The 13,438-nt window shown below is 45.4% G+C and overlaps 5 protein-coding genes across 5 annotated transcripts; 2 read left to right on the top strand and 3 right to left on the bottom strand.

Annotated features, from left to right (window-relative positions):
• Positions 1-143: 143 nt before the first annotated feature.
• Positions 144-1,887, top strand: N7495_001617 (uncharacterized protein; the record flags this gene model as incomplete). The annotated part of the gene is made up of 4 exons (XM_057204287.1): positions 144-454; positions 514-1,169; positions 1,221-1,241; positions 1,295-1,887. 4 exons carry the CDS (start codon positions 144-146, stop codon positions 1,885-1,887), a joined length of 1,581 nt encoding a protein of 526 aa, XP_057068360.1.
• Positions 1,888-2,072: 185 nt separating this feature from the next.
• N7495_001618 (fungal specific transcription factor domain-containing protein) lies at positions 2,073-4,165 on the bottom strand (the record flags this gene model as incomplete). The annotated part of the gene is made up of 4 exons (XM_057204288.1): positions 2,073-2,534; positions 2,610-2,904; positions 2,971-3,397; positions 3,469-4,165. The coding sequence occupies 4 exons, from the start codon at positions 4,163-4,165 to the stop codon at positions 2,073-2,075; spliced, it is 1,881 nt and encodes a 626-aa protein (XP_057068361.1).
• Positions 4,166-5,460: 1,295 nt separating this feature from the next.
• On the bottom strand, positions 5,461-5,787 carry N7495_001619 (uncharacterized protein; the record flags this gene model as incomplete). Its single annotated transcript, XM_057204289.1, has 1 exon — positions 5,461-5,787. One exon carries the CDS (start codon positions 5,785-5,787, stop codon positions 5,461-5,463), a length of 327 nt encoding a protein of 108 aa, XP_057068362.1.
• A 1,205-nt stretch (positions 5,788-6,992) lies between these two features.
• On the top strand, positions 6,993-7,181 carry N7495_001620 (uncharacterized protein; the record flags this gene model as incomplete). Its single annotated transcript, XM_057204290.1, has 1 exon — positions 6,993-7,181. The coding sequence occupies one exon, from the start codon at positions 6,993-6,995 to the stop codon at positions 7,179-7,181; it is 189 nt and encodes a 62-aa protein (XP_057068363.1).
• Positions 7,182-10,533: 3,352 nt separating this feature from the next.
• Positions 10,534-11,217, bottom strand: N7495_001621 (class I SAM-dependent methyltransferase; the record flags this gene model as incomplete). The annotated part of the gene is made up of 1 exon (XM_057204291.1): positions 10,534-11,217. The coding sequence occupies one exon, from the start codon at positions 11,215-11,217 to the stop codon at positions 10,534-10,536; it is 684 nt and encodes a 227-aa protein (XP_057068364.1).
• Positions 11,218-13,438: the final 2,221 nt, after the last annotated feature.

The following is a 13,438-nucleotide window of genomic DNA, read 5'->3' on the forward strand; positions in this document are numbered from 1 at the left end:
ATCTGGACCGCCAATTACCGATCTAGTGCTCTCACCAAGCCACCCGGGCATGATACATTTGCAGGCTAGATAGATGCAAATAATGGCTTACACATTTGGCGCCTATCACCAACTCGTGTAAGCGTTCAGATGGTATCGCAAGAATGACCTTACTTGTGCTTGTTCTTTTTGCACTTCTCTGTTATAGCTACTTCAGCCTTCGTCTGCTCTACTCCTTTCGCAAGGTACCCGCGCCGCACTGGTCTTCTCGCTTCAGTTCTGCCCGAATTTTATGGGCAAGATGGACAGGTACTGAGCTCAAGTTCCTCATCGAAGCCCACAACAGACTCGGTCCAATTATCCTCGTGGGTCCTCAAGATCTTAGCGTGAGCAGCTACCAAGATGGGATTCGCAAAGTCTACGACACCGGGTTTTCCAAGCCGGCCCCATTCTATTCGATGTTCAATTATTATAGGTAGTTACGTCTCTAAAAAGACTGACAGAATTCACGCTGATAGGATCCTACCTACCTAGAACACGCAACGCGTTTACAAGTCTCGATAGATCCGAACACGGTATCCGCCGTAGGAGAACAGCAGCGCTATACTCCAAGTCCGCGCTGATGCAGTCCAAGCATCTACGCGAGGTTACCGACTGCATCATCTACGAGAGACTCTTTCCAAGACTGGAAAGCCTCCTGGTTAGTTGTGGCACTGGTCGTATCGACGGGCTGGACTTGAGCTACCGTATTTGCGCGGATTATCTCAGCTCATTCTTGTTTGGCTCTTGCAACAGCACGAATTTCCTGTCGTTTCTCTCAAATGGCAAGGCGGAGCTCAACAATGACCCTCTTAAGCTATGGCGCTTCCACTACGAGAACATGTCATGCCGCGAATCATTCTTTGTTCAGGAGATGCCAGGGCTGTACAAGCTGTTCAAGGCGCTTGGGACTAATCTGCTGCCGAGGAAATACTCAGAGGGGACTGAGTACATAGAGAATTGGATGTCTGCAATGACCGACAAGGCTGACCACACGATCACCTTGAAACAGAGTAAGGGTCTGAATCTGGAAGCCAAGGACGAGCCCGTGGTTTATGAGACTACAAAAGAAGCTGTGAAGAAGGATTCGCCGCATCTCAGCTTAGAAGGACAGAAAATGCAGGTCCAGAGTGAGATGTTCGACCATGTTTGTACGGCCCCTGGCTTCTACTACTATTAGCAATGCTGACTGAAATCCATAGCCGCATCACGAGAGGTTCTGGGTAAAATCAGTACCTGTGCCAGTACTGGGATGCATATACTAACCATTTGATAGGCCTCGTCTTTGGTTATGCACTTTGGTATCTAGCGAGCCACCCTGATGCACAGCAAAAGATCCACGCAGAGCTCGAGGAACACAAAATCGACATGACAAGCCCTATCCATCAAGATCCAAGTGGACTAGATAGGTCCTTCCGACTAGACTCCCTTCCCTACCTCCGCGCCGTTATCGACGAATGTCTCCGCATGCGTCCAACAAGCACGCTCTTACCCAGAATCATGCCCCCGGATCGAAGCGTCTCTGTCGCGGGAATAGACAACATTCCACCAAACACGCGGATTAACAGCTTCCAGTGGTTCGTGCACCGCGATCCAACAAAATGGGAAAATGTAAATGATTGGGATCCCGAGAGATGGTTGTCAATGGACAGAAGTGGCAAGAAACATGATAGAGAAGATGTCTTGTGGCCGTTTGCGAGTGGGCCAAGGATGTGTCTGGGGAACCATTTGACGTACTACTTTATGCAGCATGTTCTTGCGGCGATATGTTCAAGATTGGTGCTTTCGGCGTTGCCTCGCGATGAAACGCAATGTACACCAGGGTCGCCGGAAGATGAGGTGCCAATTACAGTGGTTTTGAGGGCCTGATTGTGAAGTGGATGGCAGTCAACTGGTTATCACATGCATAGCGGTAATCCGGTATCAATTTAAAACGGGGCTAAAGTAGAGAGGGAAAAAAGCAAAATACATCCATACATAGGTTGCCAACTTCGATTTTGTTCAAGTGCAATGTATTAAGTTCAAGTTGATGCTCCTAGTATATGTGTCTAGATCTACTCCGATAAATTCCACAGACAATTATCAAAAATATCGTCTAGTGTCCAGCTTGAAGGGCCCGCACTCCATGAATCCAGGTCACCGATTGGACCATCGGCAAAAGTCTCATCTTCTGCCATCTCAGCGATCAGTTTGTCGATATCGTTCAATGGCGCGGTCAGAGTCCCCCCGGATTGCGGCGACTTGGAAGGCGACACCTCGAGCCTTGCGTGCAGGGCGCGATCAAGCTGTCTTAAGAGTGCTTCCTTCTGCTTACTGTACAGCGCATAGTTGCTGTCTGTGAAATCTACAAGGGCTTCTAGCTCGGCGGATAGCACGCTGAGCTGATGGTGGAGTTCGGGCCACGAAAGTGGCAGATTATCGGATCTGTTGGCGGTAGGCATGTTCTGTCCGTCTGCTGTAGTGTTGGCTAAAGCATCGGCAAGGACGAGAGCACTGGGAAGACCGTAGAAGCAGAGCTGCGCGGCGTTAATAATTTCCAATTAAGAAGAGTGATGACTGCTGGTACAAGGTTAGGGGACAAGTGATCTTACCATCAATGCTGTGTCCGTCGATGCACCAAACCGCCTGCAGAAGACGCGGGCTGCATTGGCTGTTGTGGCTACCAAGGTAAGGCCTAATTTTAGTAGTTTTGTGTCGTCTTCTCCAGAGGTGTGGCAAAGTGCCTGCTGTGTACTGAATTGGAGGTCAAGATATTCAAGATAGAGCAGCAGGCGGGCAAGGTACTGGTAGGGCGTGGATGATGTTTGATTTGGGGTGCAGACAGGGTTGTAGCAGAGATATGTAGGAAGTGCTTTCCATGCTGCCTGGATGCGTGATAATGTGCGGCTGGGTATCTAAACGTCAGCCCTGGAGGTCCATAAAAATACCATAACAAGCAGTTCTGGATCTCACCGGATGAACGATTCGCTATTTTGTTCCGCTGCTCCCAGCTTCACACTGAGGACCACCTCTTTAAGCGTCGCAAACAAATAGCGTATGCGAAGCCAATCGGAGGGGAACGATTCCTGGCGAATGCAGTTGCCCAGGTGTGGCATATCGATGATTGCATCGTCCAACGTGAAACCGGCTGTTAAGACGTTCTCGTCGCTGATCTTGAGTGGCAGTCTGCGGTTGCAGTACTGTCGGGGTAGCCGGGGCAGTTTTTTGAGGACTCTGGACAATGACTTATCGGCTTCATATATGCATGCGAACAGCCTAGTCTGGATCTCGCGCAAGAACCACGGCGTGTCCGAGGATTGAGGTCTTTCCGGGTCTCGGTGAATGTCCATGGCAAACAAGTCGTTAATTAATCTGCCGGAGCGTGCCCAGGTACGGTAGCCTAAAGTGGTGTAAGCCGTAATGATCTTATCTCGCATTATCCCGCTGATGAATGCATGGATGTGTCCTTACTTTCGTACCCGCAACAACTCCTCGTTAGGACAAAGTTCTCATACCGCAGCCAAAGGAGCACATCATACAGATCATGACATTGCTCCTTGGCAAACGCAATCGCCGCGTCACTGGCACTCAACATCTCGCCAGCAAAGGCCTTGCGGTCGAGGACGTCTTGATACATGCTCGTAGAGGAAAAGACGACATCCGACTCGAGCAGGCCGAGAGCCGCGTTTCCAGCGACACTCAGAACAAGACCAATCAACTCAACTCTCAAATTTCGCCCGGTAAGCACCTGACTGAACTCGGTAGGCTGCAATCCGCGAGGTATAACCAGCGGCTGTGAGCTCGCGTTCTGGATTCCTTCTGCCAGCTGGCTAAAGTCTGCGACGGCAACTGGGACATTGCCATCACTTGGACTGCACTGCCGGGCTGCTGATTCAACGGCAGCTAACAGGTCCAGAAGGAGGGGCCTGGGCACAGGACAGTTCAGGCAGACTTGCAGCCATCGACGGACCAGCCGGCCGATAGTCTTGATATGCTTCAGGCGCGAGAGAACTTCGTGAATCCGAATATCGATAGAGGCTGGGACAGGAGTCGGGAGAGAAACGGATGCTCGATGTATGGGAGGTATCGGGGGAGGCGAACTAAATATATAGTGCTGGATGTTGTCGTCCAAGGTGGGGGTCAGCAGGCCGAGACCACCCACGTCCATCAACGGAGTCACTGCCGGAAATGCAATTGATGGCTTTGTCGACCGATACGAGCACTTGTGAGAGATGCATCTTGATCTACAACGGCCGCAGACAGGAATCCGGTGATCGCATCGCGCTTTCAAACGGCGACATGGTTCGCACGACCGAAGTTTGCCATTACGGCTGAGCTCAGTTCTAAGTAGAATAGATGCTGGTGTTAAAAATCCAGTCATTCATGTGCGGATCTCAAAACAGGGACTGAAGGCTTACATGGTCGTTTCTTCTGACATTTTTGTTGTTGTTCGAGCGACGGAGCGACGGACCAACAGAGGACTCGGAGAAGATCTCACTCAATTTTGAGACCTCTCAGCGTACGAAGACTTCTACGCCGGGGCAATCTTGTCAGAGGAGGCTGAATCGCGCAAGGAGGAAAAGGCAGATTCTGAAGCATTTTGGTGATAAGTATAGTGGGATAGTGGGTGTTTTTTTTGAATACCCCTGCAATATACTAGTGACGGATTTGGTAAGTGTAAGTGAACAAGCATCGATTAGCTAGTACAGTTCTGTTGTTGAAGACAGTCGTCGCATGCCTACCCCCACCAGAAGTACAAAAGGACATTCGCAAAAGACGCCTTGAGAGTTAGCGTGTAATAGTATTCATCCCACGTAATAAATTCATTACACATTGGCGTTCAGAAAGTTCTAGGTCCCCCTTTGCTAATCATACATACCAGGGCACTCAGCAGGGTAGTCAACCTGAGGGGTATGTCAACTTTCCACTCATATATAATCAATTGGCTCGAATAAGTCACATGGTTCAATTAAATGGGATGATTACAATTACTTTTCGCAAAATTCTGTCGATTCGGTCGTACGTCTGGTGGCACCCTTAAACCTGTGACTGTGGGATCCAATTGGGCGGACCCCTGCATTTCTTGGTGGGCCCGGGAGGCGACCCCTGTAATGCGCAGGAAATCAAACATTTCCAGATGTCTTTTCATGCATAAATGTCTGGATCTGCACATGGGGGGATTTCTACAACGCAGGAGAAAATAGTACATCTGGCATTAAGGGAGATAAGCTGATGTAAAGGCTCTGATTTGGAATCAATCGATCTTGTGACCGAGATTTCTCAGCTACTACCGGAAGTGGATCTTCTTACCCGGAGTCCGGGCCGCGGCTTTCTAGCACGCAAACCTCCCACCTGGTAAATACCTAAATCTCGGTGCTTAACTTAACATTTGAAATCCACGGGAAAATCGCAATAGCCTTTAATATGCATGACGCCAATCAGCCTCAAAGTCATAAACATTAATCAGTATAGCGGGCATGCCAAGGCCCGGGCCAGGGATGGTCCCCGGGCGGTGGTCAGATCACGACTTAAGTCGGGGCTAGCGAGGCTCGCGAGATCCAGTGTAACATAGCCACACGCCTCATCGTCATCATGGGCAAGGAGGGGTCGAGTGAGCAGAACTTCTTCCTCTCTCGTTCTAGCCTTCAATGTTTGAGACCATGACACCCACCAGGCAGATGTAGAGCTGAATGATCGTGACTGTTTGAAGAGAATGAAGAGCAGGTCAGCACTCCATCTTATCTCAAGGTTATCCTTGTCAGCTGACTCATATAGTTGGGAATCTGCCATCCAATAGTCCAGGAGAAGAGGACTTTCAAGCACGCAATTTTCCAGCTGGAATGAAGCCAATGTGACTGAGACGTGAGGCAGTGCACCTCATTTGTGGGCTATTGCCTCCACCAGTGGTGTCTATAAATAGAAGGGGCAATAAAGCTAGGGAACGGCCCGGCTGCTTTGGCCATGGTTCAAAATTGGGGTCCGAATGAGAAGAATGAAGAATGGACGGAAACAGCGCAAATTACAATATTAATTTACGGCTAGTATGGATATTGATACATAGGTCTGGACATAGTGGTAACGGTGGCTTGAGCAGAAACTCCAAGGACTTGAGTTTGTGGAGTAATATTGGGACCTGTGAATTGCCTCTTCGAGTTAGTTTTGCCTATTTAGGTTTAGCGCCCCAATACGCTGTCACGTAATCTCCCCTCTGACATAAAAGACCTGACCTCCCCTCTTTCGTCGCCCATTTTTCTTTCCCTCATCCATCCCCTCTATTCTACACCCATCACTGCGCCCCCTATAAGCGCCCCCAACTGGGAACACCCGTTCCGCCTCACCTTCTCCCCCTTTCTTTCCCTATCGCAGACTGCGGCCGAGTCCTGACTTGCCTCCACTTTTGCCGCTCTTGGATCAATATTATCTGGCCTCTACGCAGGTGGCGGTTTCAGGAGTTTGGCCGGGATCTGGAATGGCTTGTCCTCGAGCGATACGATACATTGGTCTCACGGCGAGTTAACAACCCATCTAGTTCTCTCTTTCCAAATATTGGTTGTTTTCCTCGTTCTACTTAAGTGACACTCTGGTCCTTCATTCGATAATCTACTCTTTCGCTTCAGTCTGCTTAGAGCCTCGTCGATATGACCCATTCCTTACTCCTTCCTTATCGTCACTCATGGTGATTGCTCGTGCTCCGCCCTCTCGCTTCTATCCAATAGCATAAATACCTCAGCGAAATTCGTCTCGGGCAGACTTATGACACTAGGGCTGTGTAGTGAGATTTCTAATTGGGTCGAATCGATACATATAAAGCCGAGCCTATTGATAACTTATCGTCGTCACCGTTGGTTTTTCTAGTTGCATAGTACAGATGTCTGGGGTGATATCACGGTGGTACCAACCAATGGGCGAAAATCGCGCAGTCTCTCCTGTCTTCAGCTGGTGTTTCATAAATGCACGATTCCGCCCATGGTCAGACAACCACATCCACTAACATTATGGACCCTGTTTCGGAAAGCAATCTTATCACCATTAACAGTCTCCGCTCCTGGCTAGGAAGAGGAAACTGGGAATTTCCGGGACTTCGCACAACTATTTTCGATTATATTGATCCTGATTCTGAGCACCAAATCCTCAGCTTCAGATCAGGTGACCCTAAGCTCGCTCTCACTACTTGGCAGCCCTAGCAAGACTAGGAATTTTAGCCGATCCAATCGACCTAGATATCCTGAATGAGGATCCTTTCCGGTATATACTAGTCTAGAAAGTATCAAGAAACAGGTGTGCTTTCAACTCGCAGTTGGTAATCGGCGCTGGGTGTTTCGAAATTCGATCTCCTTAAACGGAGATGTTTGTAAACTCGACTTGTGTGATGTTCGAGATATAAAAAAAAAATCCGGTCTAATGTTGTATCTTTTTGTCTCAACTATCTATAGTAGAAGCCTAAAATCTCCATTCTTATCTCATTAAAGTACAGTGTAGATAATTCCCTAGTCTTTGGCCGTAATATCCTTCTCCCAACGCCTATTGATGTGGCTTTTTGATTCTTTATTTTTGATATTTAACTGCTGAAAGTGCAGTTTTAGCGCGCTATCAAAACTTTCGCGTAAGTCAAGTGTGATATTGTCTTTCACCCACTCAGCAGCTTTTCTAACAGCCATATCGGGGTCATTCTTGAGATTCAGGAGGAAGCTCTGGATTTCGGCTGCTGTCCACTGGCCCTCTAGGATCAGCTCGGCAAATTTGTTAAAAAAGATAGGTCCAGGATTGTCTTGTTTGCCATGGCTCTAGCCGGCTGGTCCTCTAGATCTATAGTGAATATGGAGCATATTATGAAAGTCTGCAGAATTCTATTCATATCTAAATCATCCAGCATAACAGAATGCTGAGATCATATTCCTGCCTTAACCGGGAATGGCCATATGGATCTCGCTTCGTCTGCTGTTTTCTCCCCAGCAATTCCCGTGTAATTGGCATACATATTTGAACAATCAGAAACTGAAAGCAGCTGCCTTAACACCAAGACCCCTCCCTTTCTTACCTCGACATGTTATCAATAAAGACGATCCAGGTCTGCCATATCGATATTTCATAAACTTTCTGATCGCTGTTAGCATTTCGCGAGCAAGTTTGTGGTGAACCTGACTTCAATCCATCCTGTAGAGCATAAACCAATATAAGCCCGGAATGTCCAGTATCAACACGGTAGTATTTCGGCTTCACTGATACTTTTCATTACGAAACTGATTCCTTTTGGAAAAATCGGTAATTCATTCTATACAATTCAACCAATGCCATCCGAAATCCCGCATTCACTTACTAGGAAAAACATCCCATCATACTTTCACTAAGTTAGGACTATAAATCAGCATTTCCTCAATATGTCTTACTTCCGTCGAGGAGTTCATACCAGCATCATCATTTGGGGCTGTGATTTCGAAGATTATGACAAGATATCTGCTCATATAAACGGAGGATACTAGATGATGTAAGCAATGTTAATACGACTAGTTAACTAACAATAATTATACCTACGTACTCATGATATAGGAATCTTCTCTAATTTTTTCAATTTTAAAGAAATTGCGAACTAATATGTGGTGACGAAAAGTCGAAAAGGACATACCGTCATAATTGAAGGCAATACCGAAGAGCTACCATGGCGATTGAAGAATTTTCCTCAATTCTTAGACTGAATCCTCCGGTTTCGAGCATATATTTCTTCTGGAGATATCTCCATTCGGTCGGTCCGACGATATCATTTGCTTCGCGAACTTTCTCTTGGAGTCTAATAATATCCCAAGGATCCATTTTGCTTCCGATATATAGCTCCTTTTCTGTGAAGGGCTAAAGCTAATCTTGAATTCAGAACTAGCTAGGCACATGCTGTTTACAAAATCCTTGAAGAACGTGAACAATTCGGGGTGGAATCGTGAGGTATGCGGTTGGTGGGTCACGTGGTACAACCACGTGATAGTTCACCAGGATTCAACCTGTTACATTTTCAGTCCAAAGCCATATGAAAACTCCGTTCTCGCCCTCATTATACTCCACAAGGAACGAGATCATTCCGACATTATCTGGGGTTATGGAAAATCCGTAGTAAGAAATGAATTTCTTGATAGAGTCGAGTTTAGGTAATTGAAGGTTGCTCATGACTTCCTATAGAAAGCATGAGTATTAATTCAGGTATTTCTGAAAATTCACATGAAATTATACCAGATAGTTCTCTAGATTAATGTTTCAGTTTGGGTTGAAGGGCAGGCCATTCAATATTTGCGGCGCTGAATTGCTGTCTTCAGATCCTAGGTGGCTGAACCTCAGGTTCTTGGAGTTCATGGGGAGGTGAGAGTTCAGATGATTTTACATTAATTTATATCAGAGCATCTATACTTTTATAAACTAGTAGGTGTGTATCGTATTATAATATCCAATAAGACTCTATAGCTGTCGATCAACTACGTTGAAAGGACAGGGTTCACACGTTGCACTATATATACTGGAAAAGGGTATGGTTCGTCCTAGATTCTTAGTATATACGTTGTGCAAAGTGGTGTGAAATGTGTTCGATTCATGTAGCTACTTGAGTTCCTAATATAGTTGTTCCCCCGTGACTCGGGGGTCTGTTTGTTCCGTTCCGGGTTTATGGTATTGCATGATTGCAATATCCATGTTCCGACAGTTTTAAAGAACGTGGAATCTATCTTATTGATAGTGAAATGGTCTTAAAGATCCTTCCTAATCAGTGGGATCTAATAGGGGATCTTATTGCTATTGAAGGTATATTTTATATATATTTACTATAGTTTATACTAATATATAGTTTATAGGATCACTTGCTCGACATTGGGACGAACGAACACCATCTCCAGTCCTCTCCTCCTCTAGTATTGAATATACTCCGCCAAAGACGTTAACACAACTTGAAAGAAGCCAACAGAAGATTACTAAACATATTCCTCTACAAGATCTTACACCAAAGATTCAAAGAGGTTTCAAATATCTTACTCATCATGCTCAATTGATCCAAGAAAGATGTCGAGTTCTTGAACATATGGTTGAAAAAATGCAGGAGAAAGGGGCGCCACTTTTACAAATGAAATGTATTTGTTCTAGAATACTAATTGAGATCTTAGCTTCCAATATTTATCATCCCTGCCATTTTTAGATCTTCGAGATTGTTTCAATCTTCCTGAAGGATTCCTAAAACGCCCTAAGATCATAGCTTGAATAATTAGCTCTCATGGATTATCACAATCCTTCCGAGGTGAGGGCGTGGATATTAATGAATTGAATCTCGTCGGATTCGTCGAGCTTGGAAGCAGTCAAGATCTAGACTGCACATAGAGATGCGATGACATTGATAAAGACCGTCATGATCTTGAGTAGCGATAATGACTTTGACACCATTTGTCAGAGGTATTCTCTCCGATGGCTTCCATAAGCAAACATGCACAGCCCATTATCTCTCATAATCCAATCGAAAGCCGTTTTCTCTAAGTCAATTCACGAGTCATCTGAAGCCATCTCCCTATCGTATCATGATAGCTTCTTTTTCCAAACATGTACGGGCCTAGCAAACCCCTCCTCATCCCTCTCAACTTCCAGTATTATCTCAAAACCCAGTGCTTTCAACTCATTGTCAAACGGCGGCCTAATCTGTATCGTCTTATACGTCTCTCTCAGCTCTTTATTTTTCTTTGAAGCTCTTGCATAATTGCTCATGGGCTGCGGCTCCACAACGAGATGACCTCCATCATTCAGTATGCTTTGTATGTGCGCAAATAGCTTCAACATCCCGGCATCCCCGTTGTTGAGGTGTATCCACTTAGTCACTGAGAGCAGTAAGACAACGTCGAACTTGCCTAGCGCGGTACCTGTGTAAGCGGACGCATCCACGAAGTCAAAGTGCTCAAATGTACACAGCCCGTCCGGGTACGTCGCTTTTGCCTGCTCGACTAGCCACGGGTCGATGTCGACGCCGACTGAGGCGGCAGCGCCGTAGTGTGCCATCACCTCGTGGGTCAGCTTGCCTGCGTTGCACCCTAGATCTATGACTCGCGCGTTGCGGAGGATTTCTGATGGGATAATCGAAAGGCGCTCGTCTGGAACAGTCGGTGCCCGGAACTTGGTATAGTATTGGTGATAGTTGCCATGGCGCGCGGCGAGGTGCGTAGCTTTGAAGCGCTCTGCTTTGGAGAGTTCGGTTGCAGGGTCTGCCATGATTGGGGGCAGTATAAGCAGATGTGTGTAATTGGATTGATTATGTTGAATAAAACTAGGAAGTATGGTATTTGGAGTTAAAGATCTTCAAATTCTGTGTAAATTTTTGGAATCTTCCAGCCCGAATAACTCCCCCACTTTTTTGATACTTTTGATTGGATAATGAATTGGGATGCAGTGCATCCCAGCAACCCCCATGGGTTAGGTAATTTATACCATAATCCTAAAATACAAGTATGAAATATACACAAGAGTGCATCCCAATTCATTTCTTGAGTGCATCTCATTTACTTTTTGGGCTCGTACGAGGCTGAAAATTTCGAAGGTTTCAAATTACTGTAAGTTCTTTAATAGTTTTAATTTCAATTCCACACAACGTCAGGAAAAGTTGTGGTGGCTAGCCCTAATTTCAGAGATATTTTGATGGGGTGCGGTCACAAAATGACAATACACAGATGCCATACAGCCTCGTACGAGATGCTATATCTAAATTTGGCAGGATCTATAGCCCTGACCTATAATTTACAGTATATGTCACCACATACGTAGATGTAGGTAATCTGCCCTGTTTCTCAACCTCTATTGATGTGATATCTTATTTAAATTAACAAATCTATAGGTAATCTGTAATAAATAGTACTTAATTTATTAAATCAAGGCTCACAACCCGACTAAAGTTCTGTAACACAACTAGTAAGTTGTTCGTTGAGACTTCAAGATCGCGTTTAATAAGCCAATGAGCACTTTCTGTCCGAGATGTTGCCATCTCATTTAAATGCAGATATTTAGAAGTATGGATATGTAAGAAGAGCTTAGGACAGCTATCAAGCCATTCGTCTTGAAGATATTTGAACAGAGTTTGTAAAGAAAAAGAATAGAGATTTAGAGATTTGGACCTCAATACTATGAAGAAAGGCGGTCAAGCGGTGAATAAATTAAAGTAATGCAGTAAGGAAAGTGGACTAAAACCTTAATAATCAGGCAGGGTAAAACTAGCAATCCTAATGGTCACGAGGTCTTTTTATGTCTTGGCGCATTTTGTCACCTTTTAATCTTCTCTCCTTAGTGCAAACCTTGATTTGCCCCATTTTCGAGCCGCTATACGGAATATTCTCAGCAGATATGTCCTTCCAAAATGACGTCGGAGAACAAGATCCCCCCTCGTCTCTCGAAAGAGCGACTTGAATTCGCTCAAGAATAACGCCAGGATATTGACTGGCGTAAGTGGATCTTTCAGGCGAATGCTTCGTCCGAAAAACATCCAATTCTAACATCTAGTGGGCATGTTCAAATAGGAGACATATTCAAGTCAATTCTTCAATCACAAAACGCATGTGAAAGATATCTTACAGATGGTATAGGCGTGTATATGGGTTGATGGCTGTTCAAAGTTGGTAGCCATGGAGCGCGATGAGCCGTGGAGTTGAACCCCACAGAAGCTTTTCAGAACCTACTCTTAGATAGATTCTGCTTCCATATATTTGCAATGATGCGCACTGAATGGTAGAAATGACTACGGAGGGTATTGTCTGGATCATTACATGACAAGATCTCACCTGACAACGCACGCAGGACCCAGTTTATAACCTCATAAGTCGGACGCAGATCAGGGTCCAGTCACGTGATATGTACTATATCGATAGAATTTAGATGTCTTTCGTAAAATTCCTGAATGTTTCGGTTTTTTCAAAAACCATCATGCCATGGTAAAGAAAATAGTTTCTTTAGAGGAGTTTGGGTAATGTTTGGTGATAATCCAGGTCTCAGCGAGTCCATTGTTGCGCAGTTAGTCTCAAGGTTTTGAAATCTCCTTCTCTTCAACCAACAAGGTTAGTAATGAGGTTTAAGCCATGGGAGCCTCATTTCACGTCTACAGATGGTTAATTTAGATTCCTGATGATATTTGATGAAGAAGTGGGCCCTATTCAAAAAAGTAATTCGTTACAGGCATATCATCAATAAAAAGTCCCAATTAGCTAATCCCAAGCGACTTTAGTGTATATGGATAGAGCACCACCTACCGATGATTATGCTAGATTAGTGCGGGGTCGATTCCCTCCAGGACCGTTATTTAGAGTGGCGCTTTTAAATATGTGGACCTGGAGGTTGTAGTCGGGGGGCCGTTTCTTGCTGGGGAAGCAACGGTGCACCTAAAAATCTAGCTCTTCATAGGTTTTATAGGATACATGTATCTGAATTTTTGTTGTTTTTAGAAATAGTC

The sequence above is a fragment of the Penicillium taxi genome (assembly GCF_028828555.1).
Source record: "Penicillium taxi strain IBT 34144 chromosome Unknown utg000001l_segment0_segment0, whole genome shotgun sequence".
NCBI classification, from domain to species: Eukaryota; Fungi; Ascomycota; class Eurotiomycetes; order Eurotiales; family Aspergillaceae; genus Penicillium; species Penicillium taxi.